Source organism: Eumetopias jubatus, unplaced genomic scaffold, assembly GCF_037043125.1.
Source record: "Eumetopias jubatus isolate StellerSeaLion01/CBP00866 unplaced genomic scaffold, mEumJub1_p1.0 scaffold_5, whole genome shotgun sequence".
NCBI classification, from domain to species: Eukaryota; Metazoa; Chordata; class Mammalia; order Carnivora; family Otariidae; genus Eumetopias; species Eumetopias jubatus.
Genome location: NW_028274811.1, coordinates 125,856,903 through 125,873,521, shown reverse-complemented (window position 1 = coordinate 125,873,521; position 16,619 = coordinate 125,856,903). Strand labels below are relative to the sequence as shown.

At 34.8% G+C, this 16,619-nt stretch overlaps 2 protein-coding genes across 2 annotated transcripts in view; one reads left to right on the top strand and one right to left on the bottom strand.

Annotated features, from left to right (window-relative positions):
• The window catches only part of SKP2 (S-phase kinase associated protein 2), a 60,489-nt gene that overhangs the window by 37,026 nt on the left and 6,844 nt on the right, over nucleotides 1–16,619 (top strand). The window contains exon 10 of the transcript XR_003608236.2: nucleotides 14,650–14,776. The gene's annotated coding sequence lies outside the window, so the exon portion shown is untranslated. The remainder of the gene's footprint in view (nucleotides 1–14,649; nucleotides 14,777–16,619) is intronic.
• The window catches only part of NADK2 (NAD kinase 2, mitochondrial), a 39,973-nt gene continuing 33,066 nt past the window's right edge, over nucleotides 9,713–16,619 (bottom strand). Inside the window, exons 9-12 of the mRNA XM_028097944.2 lie at nucleotides 15,879–15,934; nucleotides 15,701–15,754; nucleotides 13,387–13,510; nucleotides 9,713–11,281 (exon numbers count right to left, since the gene is read on the bottom strand). Coding sequence (XP_027953745.2) covers nucleotides 11,143–11,281; nucleotides 13,387–13,510; nucleotides 15,701–15,754; nucleotides 15,879–15,934 — 373 coding nt within the window. The 3' untranslated portion in view covers nucleotides 9,713–11,142. The remainder of the gene's footprint in view (nucleotides 11,282–13,386; nucleotides 13,511–15,700; nucleotides 15,755–15,878; nucleotides 15,935–16,619) is intronic.

Sequence of the window (16,619 nt, the reverse complement as noted above, 5' to 3'; positions counted from 1 at the left end):
TATACCTATAGATGAATATGATTTGAGAAAATCATTATATGTCATTATATGACAACTTAAAGAAAAGGAAGGTGAAGCATTTTAAGCTGGAGAACTTAATGCCAGCAAAGGATGGTTTGATAATTTTATAAAGAGGTTTGGCTTAAAAAATGCCAAGGTAACAGGAGAAGCAGCTTCTGCCAACAAAGAAGCAGCAAACAAGTTCCCAGACCCCATTAAGAAAATCATTGTGGAGAAAGAATATCTGCCTGAACAGGTTTTAATGCAGATGAAAGTGTCCTATCCTGGAGGAAAAAAAAAAAAAATGCGACCAAAGACATTTATTAGTAAGGAGGAGAAGCACGTACCAGTATGTAAGGCAGGAAAGGACTGGCTACTTTTTTGTCCAAATGCAATTGGGTTTATGACCAGCACTGCCCATTGCTAACCCCCGAGCCTTGAAGGGAAAAGATAAACACCAACTGCCAGTCTTTTTCATTGAGAAGGCCCAGACAATAGGAACTCTTTCTAAATTGGTTCCATCAGTGCATTGTCCCTGAAGTCAGGAAGTACCTTGCTAGTTAGGGGACTGTTGTTTAACATTCTTTTGATATTGAACAAGGGCCCTGGCCATCCAGAACCTTGTGAGTTTATCACAGTGGTCTACTTGCCCTGCCCAACACAGTGTCTCTAATTCAGCCTCCTGATCAGGAGGTCATAATGACTTTCGAGGCTTATTACACACAGTAGTCTATGGAAAGAATTGTCAGTGCCATGCAAGAGAACACTGACAGAACATTATGAAAGTCTGGTAGAATTTTACCATTCAAGATGGCACGGTTATAGAAAAAGCCATGAAAGCTATCAAGCCCTAAACAAATTCTAGCTGGAGAGAATCATGTCCAGATGTTGTGCCTGACTTCACAGGATTTACGACAGAGCCAATCAAGGATATCACGAAAGAGACTGTGGATATGGCAAAAAAAAAAAAAAAAAAAAAATGGGGGATGAAGACTTTCAAGATAAGGTTTTCGGAGAAATTCAAAAGCTAATAGACACCACACCAGAGGAATTAACTAAAGATGACTTGATGGAGGTGAGTGCTTCTGAACCAGTAACAGGTGATGAAGAGGACATAGAAGCAGTGCCAGAAAACAAACTGACATGAGACAGGCAGAAGGATTCTGATTCTTTAAGACTGCTTTTGATTTCTTTTACTACCTGGACCCTTCTATGATATGGGCACTGAAACAAATGGTGGGAGAAAGCTGGTACTGTATAGAAACATTTTTAGAACACTGAAAAAACGGACGAATTATAATGTATTTCCGTGAAGTTACTGAGTGTGCCTGCCTCCCCTCCACCCCCCCACCCCTTTGCTTCTGCCATTCCCGTGTCTCTGTGCAAGACCGGCCCCTCCTCCTCCTCCTCCTCAGCCTACTCAGCATGAAGACAGTGAGGCTGAAGACCTTTATGATGATCCATTTAATGAAAAATAATCCTGCTGTACAGTTAATAAACTTAGCTGTTGTACATATGTATGTCTTCATTTGAAAATCTAACTGTATGGCGAGAACCATCTGATGTGTTTTTGTGTCATCACCATCATCACCTAAGTATTCATAGGGCAGAACGTCATGTGCAAAACATGTATGGAAGTAGATAGCCTATCCTTACATAGGCATAAGGTGAGTGATTTAATATAAAATTAATAACATTCTTACTATTCTATAACTGCTTTGGAAGAATTACAGTATGCCTCTTTCTTGTAGTTGGAGAAACTGTATCAGCCTATTACCAAGGTCCGTGGTTTTTTCAAAAAAAACTAACACTGTTTCCAATACTGTGTTATCAATAACTGTAATACTCTATGCCGTAAGTATTTTTTTTAAGGTTTTATTTATTTATTCATGAGAGTCAGAGAGAGAGAGAGGCAGAGGCAGAGGGAGAAGCCGGCTCCCCTCCGAGCAGAGAGCCCTACATGGGGCCCGATCCCCAGGACCCTGGGATATGACCTGAGCCAAAGGCAGACGCCTAACCATCTGAGCCACCCAGGTGCCCCATATGCCATATTTTATAATGATTCATTCACTGGTGTACAGGCTAGGGCACTGTGAAACCATATTATTTACACTAGGCTACTATAAAGCAATGATATTACTGCTGCTTTGCAATTGATGCATGAATCATTATACCTGTAAATAAATATGAATTTGTTTTTCACACTGTCTTTTCATTTTTGATGTTTAGTGTGAATATGTGTAACATTGTTTTGTATAAGACAACATTGATGTTAGTCAATGACACATGATTACTCGTATAAACAGATGATGTAAATTTGTGGGATTGATAAATACAGTAAGTATAGTACTATAAATGTATTTTCCTTATGATTTTCTTAATATTTTCTGTAGCTTACTTTGTGAGAATACAATATATAATACATATACAAAATATATTAACCAGCCGTTTATGTTATCACTGAGGCTTTCAGTCAACAGTAGGCTATTAGTAGTTAAGTTTTGGAAAAGTGAAAATCCTTTGGAGGATTAACCGTGCTGGTAGGGGCATCAATGCTCCTAACCCCCACATTGTTCAAGGGTCAACTGTAACTGACCTTCTAAGTATGGGTTTATTTCTGGGCTCTTATCCATTGATCTGTGTGTCTATATTTGTGCCAGTACCATATAGCTTTGATTACTGTAGCTTTGTAGTACAGTTTGAAATCAGAGAGTGATACCTCCAGCTTTGTTCTTCTTTCTGTAAGATTGTGTTCAGATCTTTTGTGGTTCCATACAAATTTTAGGATTATTCTACTTCTATGAAAAATGTCACTGGTATAAGGATTGCATTGAATCTGTAGGTTGCTTTGGGAAGTATGTACTTTTTAACAATAATAAGTCTTCTAATCCAGGAGCACAGAATATCTTTCAGTTTGTGTCATCTTTAATTTCTTTCATCAGTGTCTTACAGTTTTCATAGTTTTTCTTTCATCTCCTTGGTTATATATATTTCTAGGTATTTTATTCTTTTTGATAGAATTATAAGTGGGATTGTTTTCTTAATTTTCTTTTACATAGTTTATTATCAGTGTATAGAGAAAACAGATTTCTGTATACTATGTATTATGCAACTTTCCCAAATTCACTTATTCTAATAGTTTTTTGGTGTAGTCTTTAGGGTTTTCTATATATAGTATTATCATGTCATTGGCAAATAGTAACTGTTTTACTTCTTCCTTTTCAGTATGGGTCCTTTTATTTTTTTCTCATTTGATTCTATGACTAGGATTTCCAATACTACACTGAGTAAAAGTGGTAAGAGTGGGCATCCTTGTCTTATTCCTGATCTTAAAAGCTTTCAGTTTTTCACTGTCGATTATGATGTTAGTTATGGGTTTGTCATATATGGCCTTTATTATGTTGAGGTTTCTTTCCTCTGTACAAACTGTTGAGAGGTTTTATCATAAATGGATATTGAATTTTGTCATCTATTAAAGTGATCATGTGATATTTATCTTTTTTTTAAAGATTTTATTTATTTGACAGAGAGAGAGAACACACAAGCAGGGGGAGCGGGAGGGAGAGGGAGAAGTAGGGTCCCTGCTGAGCAAGGAGCCTGATGTGGAACTCAATCCCAAGATCCTGAGATCATGACCTGAGCCGAAGGCAGACATTTAACCAACTGAGCCACCCAGGTGCCCCTATTTTTATCTTTTGTTAATGCAGTATATCATGTTGATTGATTTGTGGATATTGAAGCACCCTTGCATTTTGGAATAAACCCATCATACTATATGATCTTTTTAATATATTGTTTTGCTAATATTTTGTTGAGGGTTTTTGCGTCTATGTTTGTCAGGGATATCAGCCTGTAGTTTTTGTTTGTTTGGTAGTGTCTTTGTCTAGTTTTGTTATCAGGTTAATGCTGGCCTTGTAGAATGAGTTTGGAAGTAAGTGTTCCCTCCACTTTAAAAAAAAAAAAAAATTTGCTAAAATTTACCTGTGAAGCCATCTGGTTCTGGACTTTCATTTGCTGGCAGTTTTTAAATTATGGATTCAATTTCTTTACTAGTAATTGGTCCATTAAGGTTTTCTCTTTCTTCCTGATTCAGACTTGGAAGATTATATTCTCGTAGGAATTTATCATTTTTTCAAGGTTGTCCAGTTTATTGGTGTAAAACTACTCATAGTAGTCCCTTATAATTCGTGGTATCAGTTATAACTTCTCTTTGAATTCTGATTTTATTTGGGCCCTTTTTCTTGAGTCAGCTAAAGGTTTATCAATTTTGCTTATTTATCATTTCAAAGAACTAATTCTTTCAGTGTTTTCTTTTTGTCTTTATTTCATTTATTTCTGCTCTGATCTTTATTATTGTCTTCCTTCTGCTAACTTTGGGTTTTGTTTATTCTTTTTCTAGCTCCTTTAGTTATAAGGGTAGATTGAGATTCTTCTTGTATCTTGAGGTAGGCCTTATCACTCTACAAACTTTCCTTAGAAGTGCTTTTGCTGCATCCCACAGATTTTGGAGTATCGTGCTTCCAGTTTCATTTATCTTTAGGTATTTTCTGATTTCCTCTTTGATTTCTTCATTGACCCATTTGCTGTTGTTTAGCATCCACATGCTTGTATTTTTTCCATTTTTTTCCTGTAATTAATACCTATGTTCATACTGTTGTGGTCAGAGAAGACGCTTCTTGCTAGGATTTCACTCTTAAATTTATTGAAACTTGTTTTGTAGCCTAACATGTGATCTGTTCTGGAAAATGTTCCATGTGCACTTGAAAACAATGTGTATTATCCTGTTTGGGGATGGAGTGTTCTGTATATATCTCCTAAGTCCATCTTATCTAATGTGCCATTGAAAGCTACTGTTTCCTTATTGATTTTCTGTCTGATGTATCCATTGATACAAGTGCAGTGTAAAAGGCCCCTACTATTACCATATTACTGTCAGTTTCTCCTTTTATGTCTGTTAATATTTGCTTTATATTTAGGTGCTCCTATGTTAGATGCATATTTATAAGTGTTATATCGTCTTGTTAGGTTGATTCCTTTACCATTATGTCAGGCCCTTGTCTCTTGTTAGTTGTTGTTTTAAAGTCTATTTTGTCTGACAGTATTGCTCACCCCCAGCTTTCTTTTCATTTCCATTTACATGGAATATCTTTTTCCATCCCTTCACTCTCAGTTTGTGTGTCTTTTGGTCTGAAGTCTCTTGTAGGCAGCATATAGATGGTCTTTTCTTTTTTTAATTTTTATATATTCAGCCACTCTTGATTGCATTCAGTCCATTTACATTTAAAAAGTAATTATTGATAGGTATGTAATTATTGCCATTTTGTTCATTGTTTTCTGGTTAATTTGCATTTCTCTTCTGTTGTCTTCCCTTGTGGTTTGAGAACTATTTTTAGTGTTATGTTTGGATTCTTCTCTCTTTATTTATGGTGTATCTGTTAGAGGTTTTTGGTTTGTGGTTACCATGAGGCTCATATATAACAACCTATGTATATAGCAGTCTCTGTTTTAAGTTGATGGTTGTTTACATTTGAAAGCATTCTAAAAACACATTTTTACCTCCCCATGTTTTGTTTTTGACGTATTTTATGTATCCCTAATTACTGTAGTTGATTTTACACTTTTTTCTTTTAACCTTCCAACTATCTTTATAAGTTGTTGATCCACTACCTTTACTGTATGTTTGCTTTTACCAGTGAGAGTCTTTCATAATTTTCTTCTAGTTATGGTCTTTTCTTTTCCACTTAAATAAGTTCCTTTTAATATATCTCATAAGGCTGATTTACTGATGAAGAATTCCTTTAACTTTTGTCTGAAAAACTTTCTCTTCAATTCTGAATGATAATCTTGCCAGGTAGAGTGCCCTTGGTTGTAGGTTTTCTTACCACTTCCTTCTGGCCTACAAAATTTTTGCTAAAGAGTCAGCTGATAATCTTATGGTGGTATATAACTAGTTTTTTTTTTTTCCTTAAGATTCTCTTTTAGTTTTTTAACATTATAATTATTGTATCTTGGCATAGACCTCTTTGGGTTCATCTTGTTTGGGGCTCTCTTTGCATCCTGGACCTGGATGTCTGTTTCCTTCCCCAGGTTTGGGAAGTTTTCAGTTATTATTGTTTCTTCATATAAATTTTCTGTCCCCCTCCCTCTTCTCCTCTGGGACCCCTATAATACAAATGTTAGTACACTTGATGTCGTCTAAGAGGTCCCTGCAATTATCCTTATTTTTTTTTCTTTTTGTTCAGCTTGGGTGATTTCCACAACCATGTCTTCCAGATGCTGGTAGTACTTGTGCATAATCTAATCTGCTGTTGATTCCCTCTAGTGTATTTTTGTTATTCTTTGGGTCTGATTGGTTTTTATATATATTTTTTTAATATTTTATTTATTTATTCATGAAAGAGAGAGAGAGGCAGAGGCAGAGGGAGAAGCAGGCTCCCCGCCCAGCAGGGAGCCTGATGCGGGACTCGATCCCAGGACCCTGGGATCATGACCTGAGCCGAAGGCAGATGCTTAACCATCTGAGCCACCCAGGTGCCCCCCTTTTTTATATTTTCTATATATTTGTTGAAGTTTTGTGTTTCTTCCAAGTTTGGTTAAGTATCTTTATGACCATTACTTTGAACTCTTTATCAGTAGATTGCTTATCTGTTTAATTCTTTTTGAGGTTTTGTCTTATTCTTTAGTTTGAAATATATTCCTGTCTCCTCATTTTGCCTGTGTTTCTGTATATTCAGTACATCAGCTATGTCTCCCAGTCTTGGAGTGGCCTTATGTAGAGGGTGTCCTGTGGGACTCAGAAGTACAATCCAATCTGCTTCTCACCAGAACCGGGCACTCCAGGGCTGTCACATGTTGGGCGTGTACACTCTCCTGTTGTGGCTAGGGAACAACTGCCGTGAACATGCTGCTGGGTAGAACTGACCCCCAGCTTAGCTGGCTGCAGCACCCAGGTGCAGTTGCTGTAGATGCACTGGTAGGCTGGGCTGCTCCCCCAGAGGAGGAGCCACTTTGGGGTGAGAGGAGCATTGGATCAGAACAAGGCAGCCCACTGAGTGTAGTGGCATGGGAGCTGTTTTGGAGGGGCACATGCTGGAGCAGGCTGGTTAGATGGATCAGGTCTGAAGGGGAATGCTGGGTAGGACAAGGCAAGCAGTACTAGCTAGCTAGGTAGAGCCAGAAATGGTGCCTACCACCACTAGACCAGCTAGGTCCTTTGTCAAAGATTAATTGTATATAATATACAATACAATAAATAATTATGTTTATTTCTGGGTTTTCTGTTCTGTTCCATTGATCTAGGTGTCTGTTTTTGTGCCAGTACTATACTGTTTTGATTACTACAGCCTTGTAATATAACCTGAAGTCACTAATTGTGATACTTCCAGTTTTGTTTCTCCTTTTCAAGATTGCTTTGGCTATTCAGGGTCTTTTGTGGTTCCATACAAATTTTAGGACAGTTTCTCTAGTTCCTTGAAAAATGCTGTTTGTATTTGGATAGAGATTGCATTAAATCTGCAGATTGCTTTGGATAGTATAGACATTTTACCAACATTTGTTCTTCCAATCCATGAGCATGGAATGCCTTTCCATTTCTTTGTCATCTTTCATCAGCATTTTATAGTTTTCAGAGCACAGGTCTTTTACCTCCTTAGTTAAGTTTATTCCTAGGTGTTTTATTATTTTTGGTGCAATTGGAATGGCCTTAATTTCTCTTTCTGCTACTTCATTATTTGGTACAGAAATGCAACAGATTTCTGCGTGTTGATTTTATATCCCATGACTTTACTGAATTCATTTATCAGTTCTAGTAGTTTTTTGGAGTCTTTAGGATTTTTCTATATATAGTATCATGTCATTTGCAAATAGTAAAAGTTTTACTTCTTCCTTGTAGATATGAATGCCTTCTATTTCTTTTTCTTATGTGATGGCTGTGGCTAGGATTTCCCACTTGATTGTGATTTTTTTTTTTAATGTATTGTCAGTTTACTATTATTTTGTTGAGGATTTTGCATCTATGTTCATCAGCTATTGGCCTGTAGTTTTTTGTGCTGTATCTAGTTTTGGTATCATAGTATGAATTTATAAGTTTTCCTTCCTATTTTTTGAATAGTTTGAGAATAGGTATTAACTCTTCTTTAAATGTTTGGTATAATTCACCTATGAGGCCATCTGGTCCTGGACTTTTGTTTGTTGGGAGTTTTTGATTCCTGATTCAGTTTCATTTCTGGTAATTGGTCTATTCAAATTTTCTATTTCTTTCTGTTTCAGTTTTGGTAGGTTATATGTTTCTAGGAATTTATCCATTTCTTCTAGGTTTTCCAATGTTATATAATTTTTCATAATCTCTTATAATTGTATTTCTGTGGTGTTGGTTATTTCTCCTCTCATTTGTGTTTTTTTGAGGAGTCTGGCTAGAGATTTATCAATTTTGTTGATCTTTTCAAAGAACTAGCTCCTGGTTTCATTGATTCTTTTTTTCTTCAGTTTCTGTATCATTTATTTCTGCTCTGATTTTTATTATTTCCTTCTTTCTGCTGGTTTTGGGTTTTGTTTGTTCTTTTCCTAGCTCCTTTAAGTGTAAGGTTAGGTTGTTTAAGCTTTTTCCTGCTTCTTGAAGTAGGCCTGTATTGCTATAAACTTCCCTTAGAATTGCTTTTGCTGCATCCCAAAGATTTCTTGGTTGACCCATTCATTGCTTAGTAGCATGTCATTTAACCTCCATGTATTTATGGTCTTTCCAGATTTTTTTCTTGTGGTTGATTTCTGATTTCACTGAATTGTGGTTAGAAAAGATGCATGGTAGGATTTCGATCTTTTTGAATTTGTTGAGAATGTTCCATGTGCATCAAGTGACTCTTTGATACGAAATTGTTAACTGATTCTAATGATTTTATACATATTGATACTTTAAAATGAATGGAAATTATATTGAAGGCTAGTAAAACATTTAATATGATTTGATTTACTGGGGCTATGAATATAAACACATGTGAAGCATCAAAAATAGTAAGTACTTTACCCTTTGCTTATATAATAAGTCCTCATTCTGTGTGAAATATTAGCAATGACTGCAGTCAATGGGGCACAGCAGTGGAAAAGACTTGAAACAACATTTTGGGAGAATCTGGTTTTCTAATAATGCTGCTGTAAGAGTTAAGGAAACAAGTGTAGTTTAAAAAAAACACTAATTTAATTGTTTATTCACATATAGTTACCATTAAGAGGTTAACTCATAAAAACATTTCTTCTATTGTAATATCCTTTGCCTCTTCTCTCTTCTAAATCAATCCCCACCACAGAGCAGAAATGTTAGAAGTTATACTGCAAAGGGAGCAAATTAACTTTTTAACCTTTACGGCTTATGAACAATTTTACAGAGCAGGTTGCCTATTAATACGTTACATATTAACAGATCTGTGGTACCATTTTGGACAATCAGATTTGCTTGATGTAAAGATGGAGCTGGAATTTTTGTTAAGAAGGTACTTAAACCTCTTAGAGTTTTTATAAAGAACTGAAATCCCATACCATAAAGTGTTATCTTCAGTTAATAATTTTAAATCAAGCCAGAAACTAGATCCAGCTCTGGGAAAACACTGATTTTTTTTTTTTTTTTTTTTGTATGAATCATGTAAACACTGCTCCGAGTGTCTATGCAGATACTTAGAAAAGAAGAACAGATTCTTGTTCTGGATATACATCAAAACCTAGATTACCTTTGTATAACATTTATTTAAAAATTTGACAAGAACATGTTAAGTGTTGGCAAAACTAATAGCACTCAATTTGATTATACATCGCCTAGCTTTCACAGAATTTCCTAGCTCACAAGACTCAAGTTCTATTAGGATAGAGTCTTTTGTCCATCAATGTATACCCAGCATCTGACACAGTACATGGCACAAGATATGTGTTCAATAAATATCTAAATGTTGAATATAACTCTTTAACAGCAAATGAAAAAAAGATACAACTCTGAATAAATGGCATGAGAATACCTGTTGTCTCATGATGCAGCAATAGGTGCTTTTTGTAAAAATTCTAGGATTACTTATAAGTAGATCAAGAATTAGATAATTTCCTCTCAAACTAAAGGAACTCTCATGGGGGTGAGGGGAGGTGAAGGAAGCTGTAACATTTTATCTTTCAAAGCTAATGTGTGAAACATGGAATATGAGCTAGGTGAAAACTACCATGATATTAAAAGTAAGGCAGTTCCAAAACTAATGTTTTGCATATTTATTAAAGAATCCATTTTCTGACAATACTCCTAATACTAGATGAAAATATTTTTTAAAGGTTTCACCAAACTCCTAATATGTCTAATCAGCTCCTTTTAGTCTTTGATTCCATGTTAGAGTTTTAAATATGGAAGAAATCTATTAAGACTCAAAAGCATTCAAAAAAAACCTGTCTATGACCTAAAAAAGCTACTGGATAATTAATACATTTGTAACAGTATCATGATTTTTTTCAGATATACTTCATTTCACCCAGCACTGTCGAAATTAACCTGAAAGTCAATTATTAAATGAAAACATCGATAATTTAAAAAATGAATTTCTTAATAAAGAGCCGTAACAATATTGTATTCTGAAATTAGAAAATTCTAAGCACATATAAAAAACGCATTTACCTACTTCAATTAGGTCAATGTCAGGATTTATCAAAATTCTCCATCAAAATTTTTTAAAAATCGATTTTTTAGGTACTATAAAAAATATACACTAATCAGATGGTATGTGTTTGGTCTGACCAATTCCACAGTTAGGAAAGGGAAGGAAAAAAAAAAAAAACTTGTACAGTGAAATTTCAAATCCTAAACATTTAATCCTTTATTTGAGCCTACCTCTCTAAAAAGATATCAGTACTCTTAGATACCAACTATAAGCAATATAGAAATTTCACTGGTATCAATTCTAATCAGTTTAGTCCATCCATTTTCTAACACAGCGAACAATCTTTTCTATCCAAATCCAAAAGAAGAATAATGCAAATCTCACTTTCTTGGTCACCTTTGAAGCCCAGGGCCAACCAGTCTCAATAATAACCAACATATGTAGCTTTATGAGCAGTAGTCTGTTTCTGCAGTGAAATGAAAGCATTTCCCAGTAATCAAAATTTGTCATCTGAGGAAATCTTTCATTGTTCTAGAAGCACAGTTCGAAGCTCATCTTCTTTATTGATCATCATCGAAGCAATTGCTCCATCGTTAAACTCAAAAGAAGTACCTCCATCCACAACCATGCAGGCATCCCAACAACGAGAACGAACACACACCCTGAGCAGAAAGAAACATCTCATTAAATATTAAGTTTTCTTAACCTTGAATTATGGTTTCTTTAAAACCCTTATTTTTATTGAAATTGGCAGATCATTTGGCCTTGATTTTTAAAATCAAGTTGTTCTTTGGTTTGAGAGAGTAACTATGTATATATGGGTACATTACCAAAATCTAGTATTCAAGATAGCTCCCTTCATCCAAACAGTTAGGAGGGAACAAGTTCAGACTTGATGGAACTCACAGGCTTTTTTCATATGAGAAAATGTTGAGTTATTATTATTACAAGTACTAATATTGAACAAGAATGTAACTATTTTCATGGATAGTTTTTACTTAAGTATAATACATGAAGAGGCACAAATTTGTAGTGTACAGCTCAGCAAACACATTTGTGTAGTCATTCCTCACCCAAATCAGGAATCAAATGTTCCCCAGAAGCCCCTTCATTGCCCCTGGCCCTGCTCCTTCCTACACATGCACTATCCTAATGTCAGTCACCATAGTAGTAATAGCTCTGTTTGTTCTTAAATTTTATATAAATGGAAGAATAGGTTTGCTTGTATCTAGCTTTCTTTTGCTTAACAGTATGCTTTTGAAATTTATCCATGGTTATTACCGTTAGTAGTAGTGTGTTCATTTTCACTGCTGTGTGAAAACACTTCCATTGTATAAAAATACCAAAATTTATGGATCTCTTCTATTCACTGACACCCGAGTTTTTACTACTGGAAGTAGTGCTGCTGTGTATATTCTTGAGCATCTTCTGTTGCAGACATTTGTGTATATACATTTCTGTTGGATATACACCTAAGAGTGGAACTGCTGGGTCAACGCATGTGCTATTCAGCTTTGGTAGGTAACTGCCAAACAACTTTCCAAACTATTCCTAACAATATATAAGTTGCAGTTACTCCCACCTTACAACAACTAGCATCTTAGCTCTTCTGGTGAGTATATGGCACCAGAATATGTAGTTTTAATTTGCATTTCCCACATGAATAATAAGGTCAAGGATGTTTTTCATACACTTAACCATTTGAATACCTTCTTCTGTGAAATGCCGGTCCAAAACTTTGGCAATTTTTGAGCTGCCTTTTCTTATCGAGTTGTAGGAATTTTTACAATATTCTGGATATAAGTCCATTGTTGGATGAGGTACTGCAAATACCTCACTCTGTGGCTTGCCTTTTATTTCCTTAATGTTGTCTTGATTAACAGAAGTTCTTAATTCTAATATAGTTCAATTTATCAATCTTTTGTTGATAAGTGCTTTTTATGACAAGAAATATTGTCCAACTGCCAAAGTCATGAAGCCTATTCTGTTTATATGAGCAAAAATTTAAACGTCTTTGTAGTCTCACCTAAACGGAGTATAGATTTATTGAGTAATCAAAATTAACTCTCAAATGAGTAAAATGAGTTTCCCTGTTTTTCCTAGAAAAAAAATCAACAGTATTTTCAAAAAAAAAGAATATGTACACTGTATAAGCAGCAATTCAAAATTAAACCATACTTTGCCTGCCATGAGACAGATGACATTTTTTTGTTTTTTTGTTCAGAAAATTGGACAACCTTTACAAAATAAATTATATATTTTTTTTATATCCACCCTTCAAAAAAAATCAAATCTGATAGATGTGGGAAGGGGGGGGGTCACTTTTAGGGAAAACGTGACAGAAATGAGTCCTACTCTAAAAGTTTATTGCTATACAACTGAGGTTTATAGAATGTTTATCCTGCTTTTATCCCATAGCATATGAAAAAAAAAAAAGTTGCTTTCCAGCTTTTTTTAAAAGTGATAGTTTGATCTTACTGAGTCTTAGTATGTTAAAACAACAAATCCACATCACCCAATTAAATAATTATGCCCCTTCTATTCACTTATAGTTTCTCTAAAATGGTACAGTATGTTAGAAAGGAAAATACCATTCTCACCAGGGTACATACAGCATGACACCTCATTAGTTGCACGAGTTCTATACTTTTCCTACCAGATTAGTTTGAATGAGTGAACTTCATCAAACTGAATACTTTAAAACCAAGACTCCTTTACAATTACAAGCAATGAAAGCACAGTCAGAAGTCAGCCTCTGAAAGCTTACTTTGAGGTGAAGCAACGCTGACGACTGCTGGAGAAAACTCTGTTTGCTATTGGTTCTCGAATACTGAAAAGTATTTTTGGTTCTTCTGGACTGTAGAGCAGCGATTCATTATATTCATTTGTTACTATGAAGGAAAAAAAAAAGTATTGCCGCAGTCAATGAAAGAAGGTCACTTCTGAGAAGCGCAAAATGAAAAATGAATGCTATCCTGTCCTCAACTTAAAAGCAACTCTGTTCCAAAAGGTCTGTTTGGCAGCAAGTTTCTTGAAACTCACAACACATTCCATTCAAACACACACACACACACACACACACACACACACACACCTTATAAATGAGGATTAGGTTCCAAGATTAGGCCATCAAAGCCTGTATCAACCACAATATAGCAGAAATAGACATGGGGGGGGCGCTACAAAACCAGTAATTAAACAGAAGTAAGGAACTAGCTTGAGGCACTCAAACGGAACTTGAGCTCCGACAGTCCCTTGCCAAGTTCCCTTCCAAAATACCATGTCAAAGTGTTCATAAGTTAATTGTTTTGATATAAAATGCAGTCTTAAACAATGACAGGCAATATGCTTTCTCTAATGAAATGGCAATTACTCAAGATATGTTTAGAAATCTTTGAGACCTGTTTCTCATAACCAAGAGGCACATGAAAGTTGATAGGCAAAGCACAAACTGGTCAAAAACAACTGTACAAAGAAATCAGGCTTGTAAGAACGTTTAGTTGAACACCACATTAAAACAGATCATAAGACTGTCAGATAATCTAGCTTATTTACCAAAATTTCACTTAAATTATTTGGCTCTTTGAAATCTAATTCACTCTCAAAAATAAAAATTTGCTTCTCTGGGAACGAATACACAAGAACACATACACACACCCCACCCCACCCCCAGGGGTATCTAGCTGGCTCCAGTCACTAGAGCATGCGATTCTTGATCCTCAGGGTCCTAAAAGTTTGAGCCCCATGTTAGGCATAGAGAGAACTTAAAAAAAAAAAAGTGCTAGCTCTGAAAGAATTCCAGAAATGTCTGTAACAATGACTGCACCCCTGGCATTCACTATTGTTTCTAAGGACCAGTTTTCAAAGGAGTAACATTCATTCAATAAAGCAGAAAAATCACTGTATTTTATATATACCCTTAAATTTACATGCCTGATATAAATTTGTTGTTTTTTATAATTATGTTTTAAGTTAAATTATATAATGAATAGATTACTATAAATGCCTAATTTTCCTTTCTTTGACACAGATTTAATGTTAATCTTTTTGGTCTCCAATTGAGAGAGGGAGAAAGTCCATCTTAGAGAGCTGAAAAGGACGTCAGAGATTTAGTCCTGTTTTCAAACTATTAAAGGCCAAGCATCTCCCCCAACAAAGTAAGTCTTACCTGGAAATCCAAAATATACACTTAAATGAACTGACACTATTACATATGTAAGTAGATACACTATGAAAAAGTTTGGATTTTTTTAAAAAACAATTGACCTTGAAATCTTAGGATACTCTTCAACTAAACAGAGACAGAAAGGAAAGCTGTAGTGTGAAGTCTATACAAAAATGCTCCTGACAGATAAGATGGGACTGTAGTGAGTTAATTTCATATGCAAATCAAACGAATGTGTTTTCCTATTAAAGAATTTAAATATTTAGAAAAAAAATTTTTAAGAATAACAGTTGAAGAATCCCTATGCATTCATTACCAATCTACTTCCCCTTCCTCATTTTGCAGTCCAGGAAGTAGAGGAATGTAATCAGTCTTGCTCATATTTTCAGTGAGTGACCGGTCTGGGATTGGAGCCCAGGTCTTCAGACTCCCTGATCACTAGTAGTCTTTCCCAAGACGGCTAGTTCTCTCAAGGGAACCCTGAATCAACTGGGCAGGAGTAGGTAGTCAGAAGTTATAAAGAGAACATTTTAGTGCATGTGATAAGCCTTCACAGCTCAGTGAATTCCATCTCATTCAGAGGATATTAATGGCATACTGAGTTTAAGTAAGCATTTCCCATTTGCTAGATCTATATTTTTCTATATTTTCCTATCCCCCAGGACATGTTTGTAGCTAACACTGTTTTGACATAAAGTTTATATTTCAGAGTTCACAAAAATATAATATATAAAAAGTCCAGCTCTAAACTTTTCATTGCTTAAATACATGTAAAGGGATATTATATCAAGAGCCTGTTTGAGTCAAAAAAGTACTAGGCTTTGCTAATTAGACAAGTAAACTTCACAATGACATCCTCAAGATCGATGCAGAACTTAAATGAAACTGTTAGTAATTATGATCATTAGTCACTGACCTTTTTCTACCAATTCTCGGTTCAATGGAAGACTTAAATTTCCTTGTCGTTTTGCTATTGAAAAAAGGGGGAATATCTTGATTAAATATCTTGTGTCATATAATAGCTAACATATAATAAAATATATACATTATATAGCATATTATAATTATAACATACTAGCTATTTTGGTACTCACCAATATTTAAAACATCTTCCACAGCCTGAGTTGCAACCCTGTTAATATTGAATGACCTAGAAACAAACATCACATAAGTTCCTTGTTTTAATTCTAAAAACATACTAAAAACAAAAAAGGAATTATCTACTTAATATACAAAAAAACTCTTAGAATTATCAAGAAAAAACAACCAAAAGATAATAGCCACTTCACCCAGTTTTAAAAAGTGGGCAAAATACATAGGCAAACAGTTTATAGGTCTATATGAAAAAGTGTTCAATTTTACTCCTACTTAAGGAAATACAAATTAAAGACTGATAATATTGGCATGAGTATCAGAAAAACATTCTCATACACTGATGGGGGAACTTGCAGTTGGAGGGCAATTCTGCCCTATTAAAATTTAAAATGAACATATTCTTCAATCTACTAATTTATCCTAAAATATACTTGCATCTATAATACACAAAGACATGTACAAGGTTATTTACGAAGCATTGTTTATAATAGCAAAACAACTCATATTCACAGGAAGCAGGTTAAATGTTACTATGTAGATATTAAAAAGAATAAAACAGAACTGTATGTGCTGATAGATAATGGGTATGTTAAGTTAAAAAACCAAAGGCATTATGTAGTATATATAAACAAACAGGGAAGTAAATATTATATATATATTATATATATATTATATATATATATGGGGTGATTGTGTCTGGAGATTAGTACTAGAGATATGAAAGACTAGCTTTTCATTTG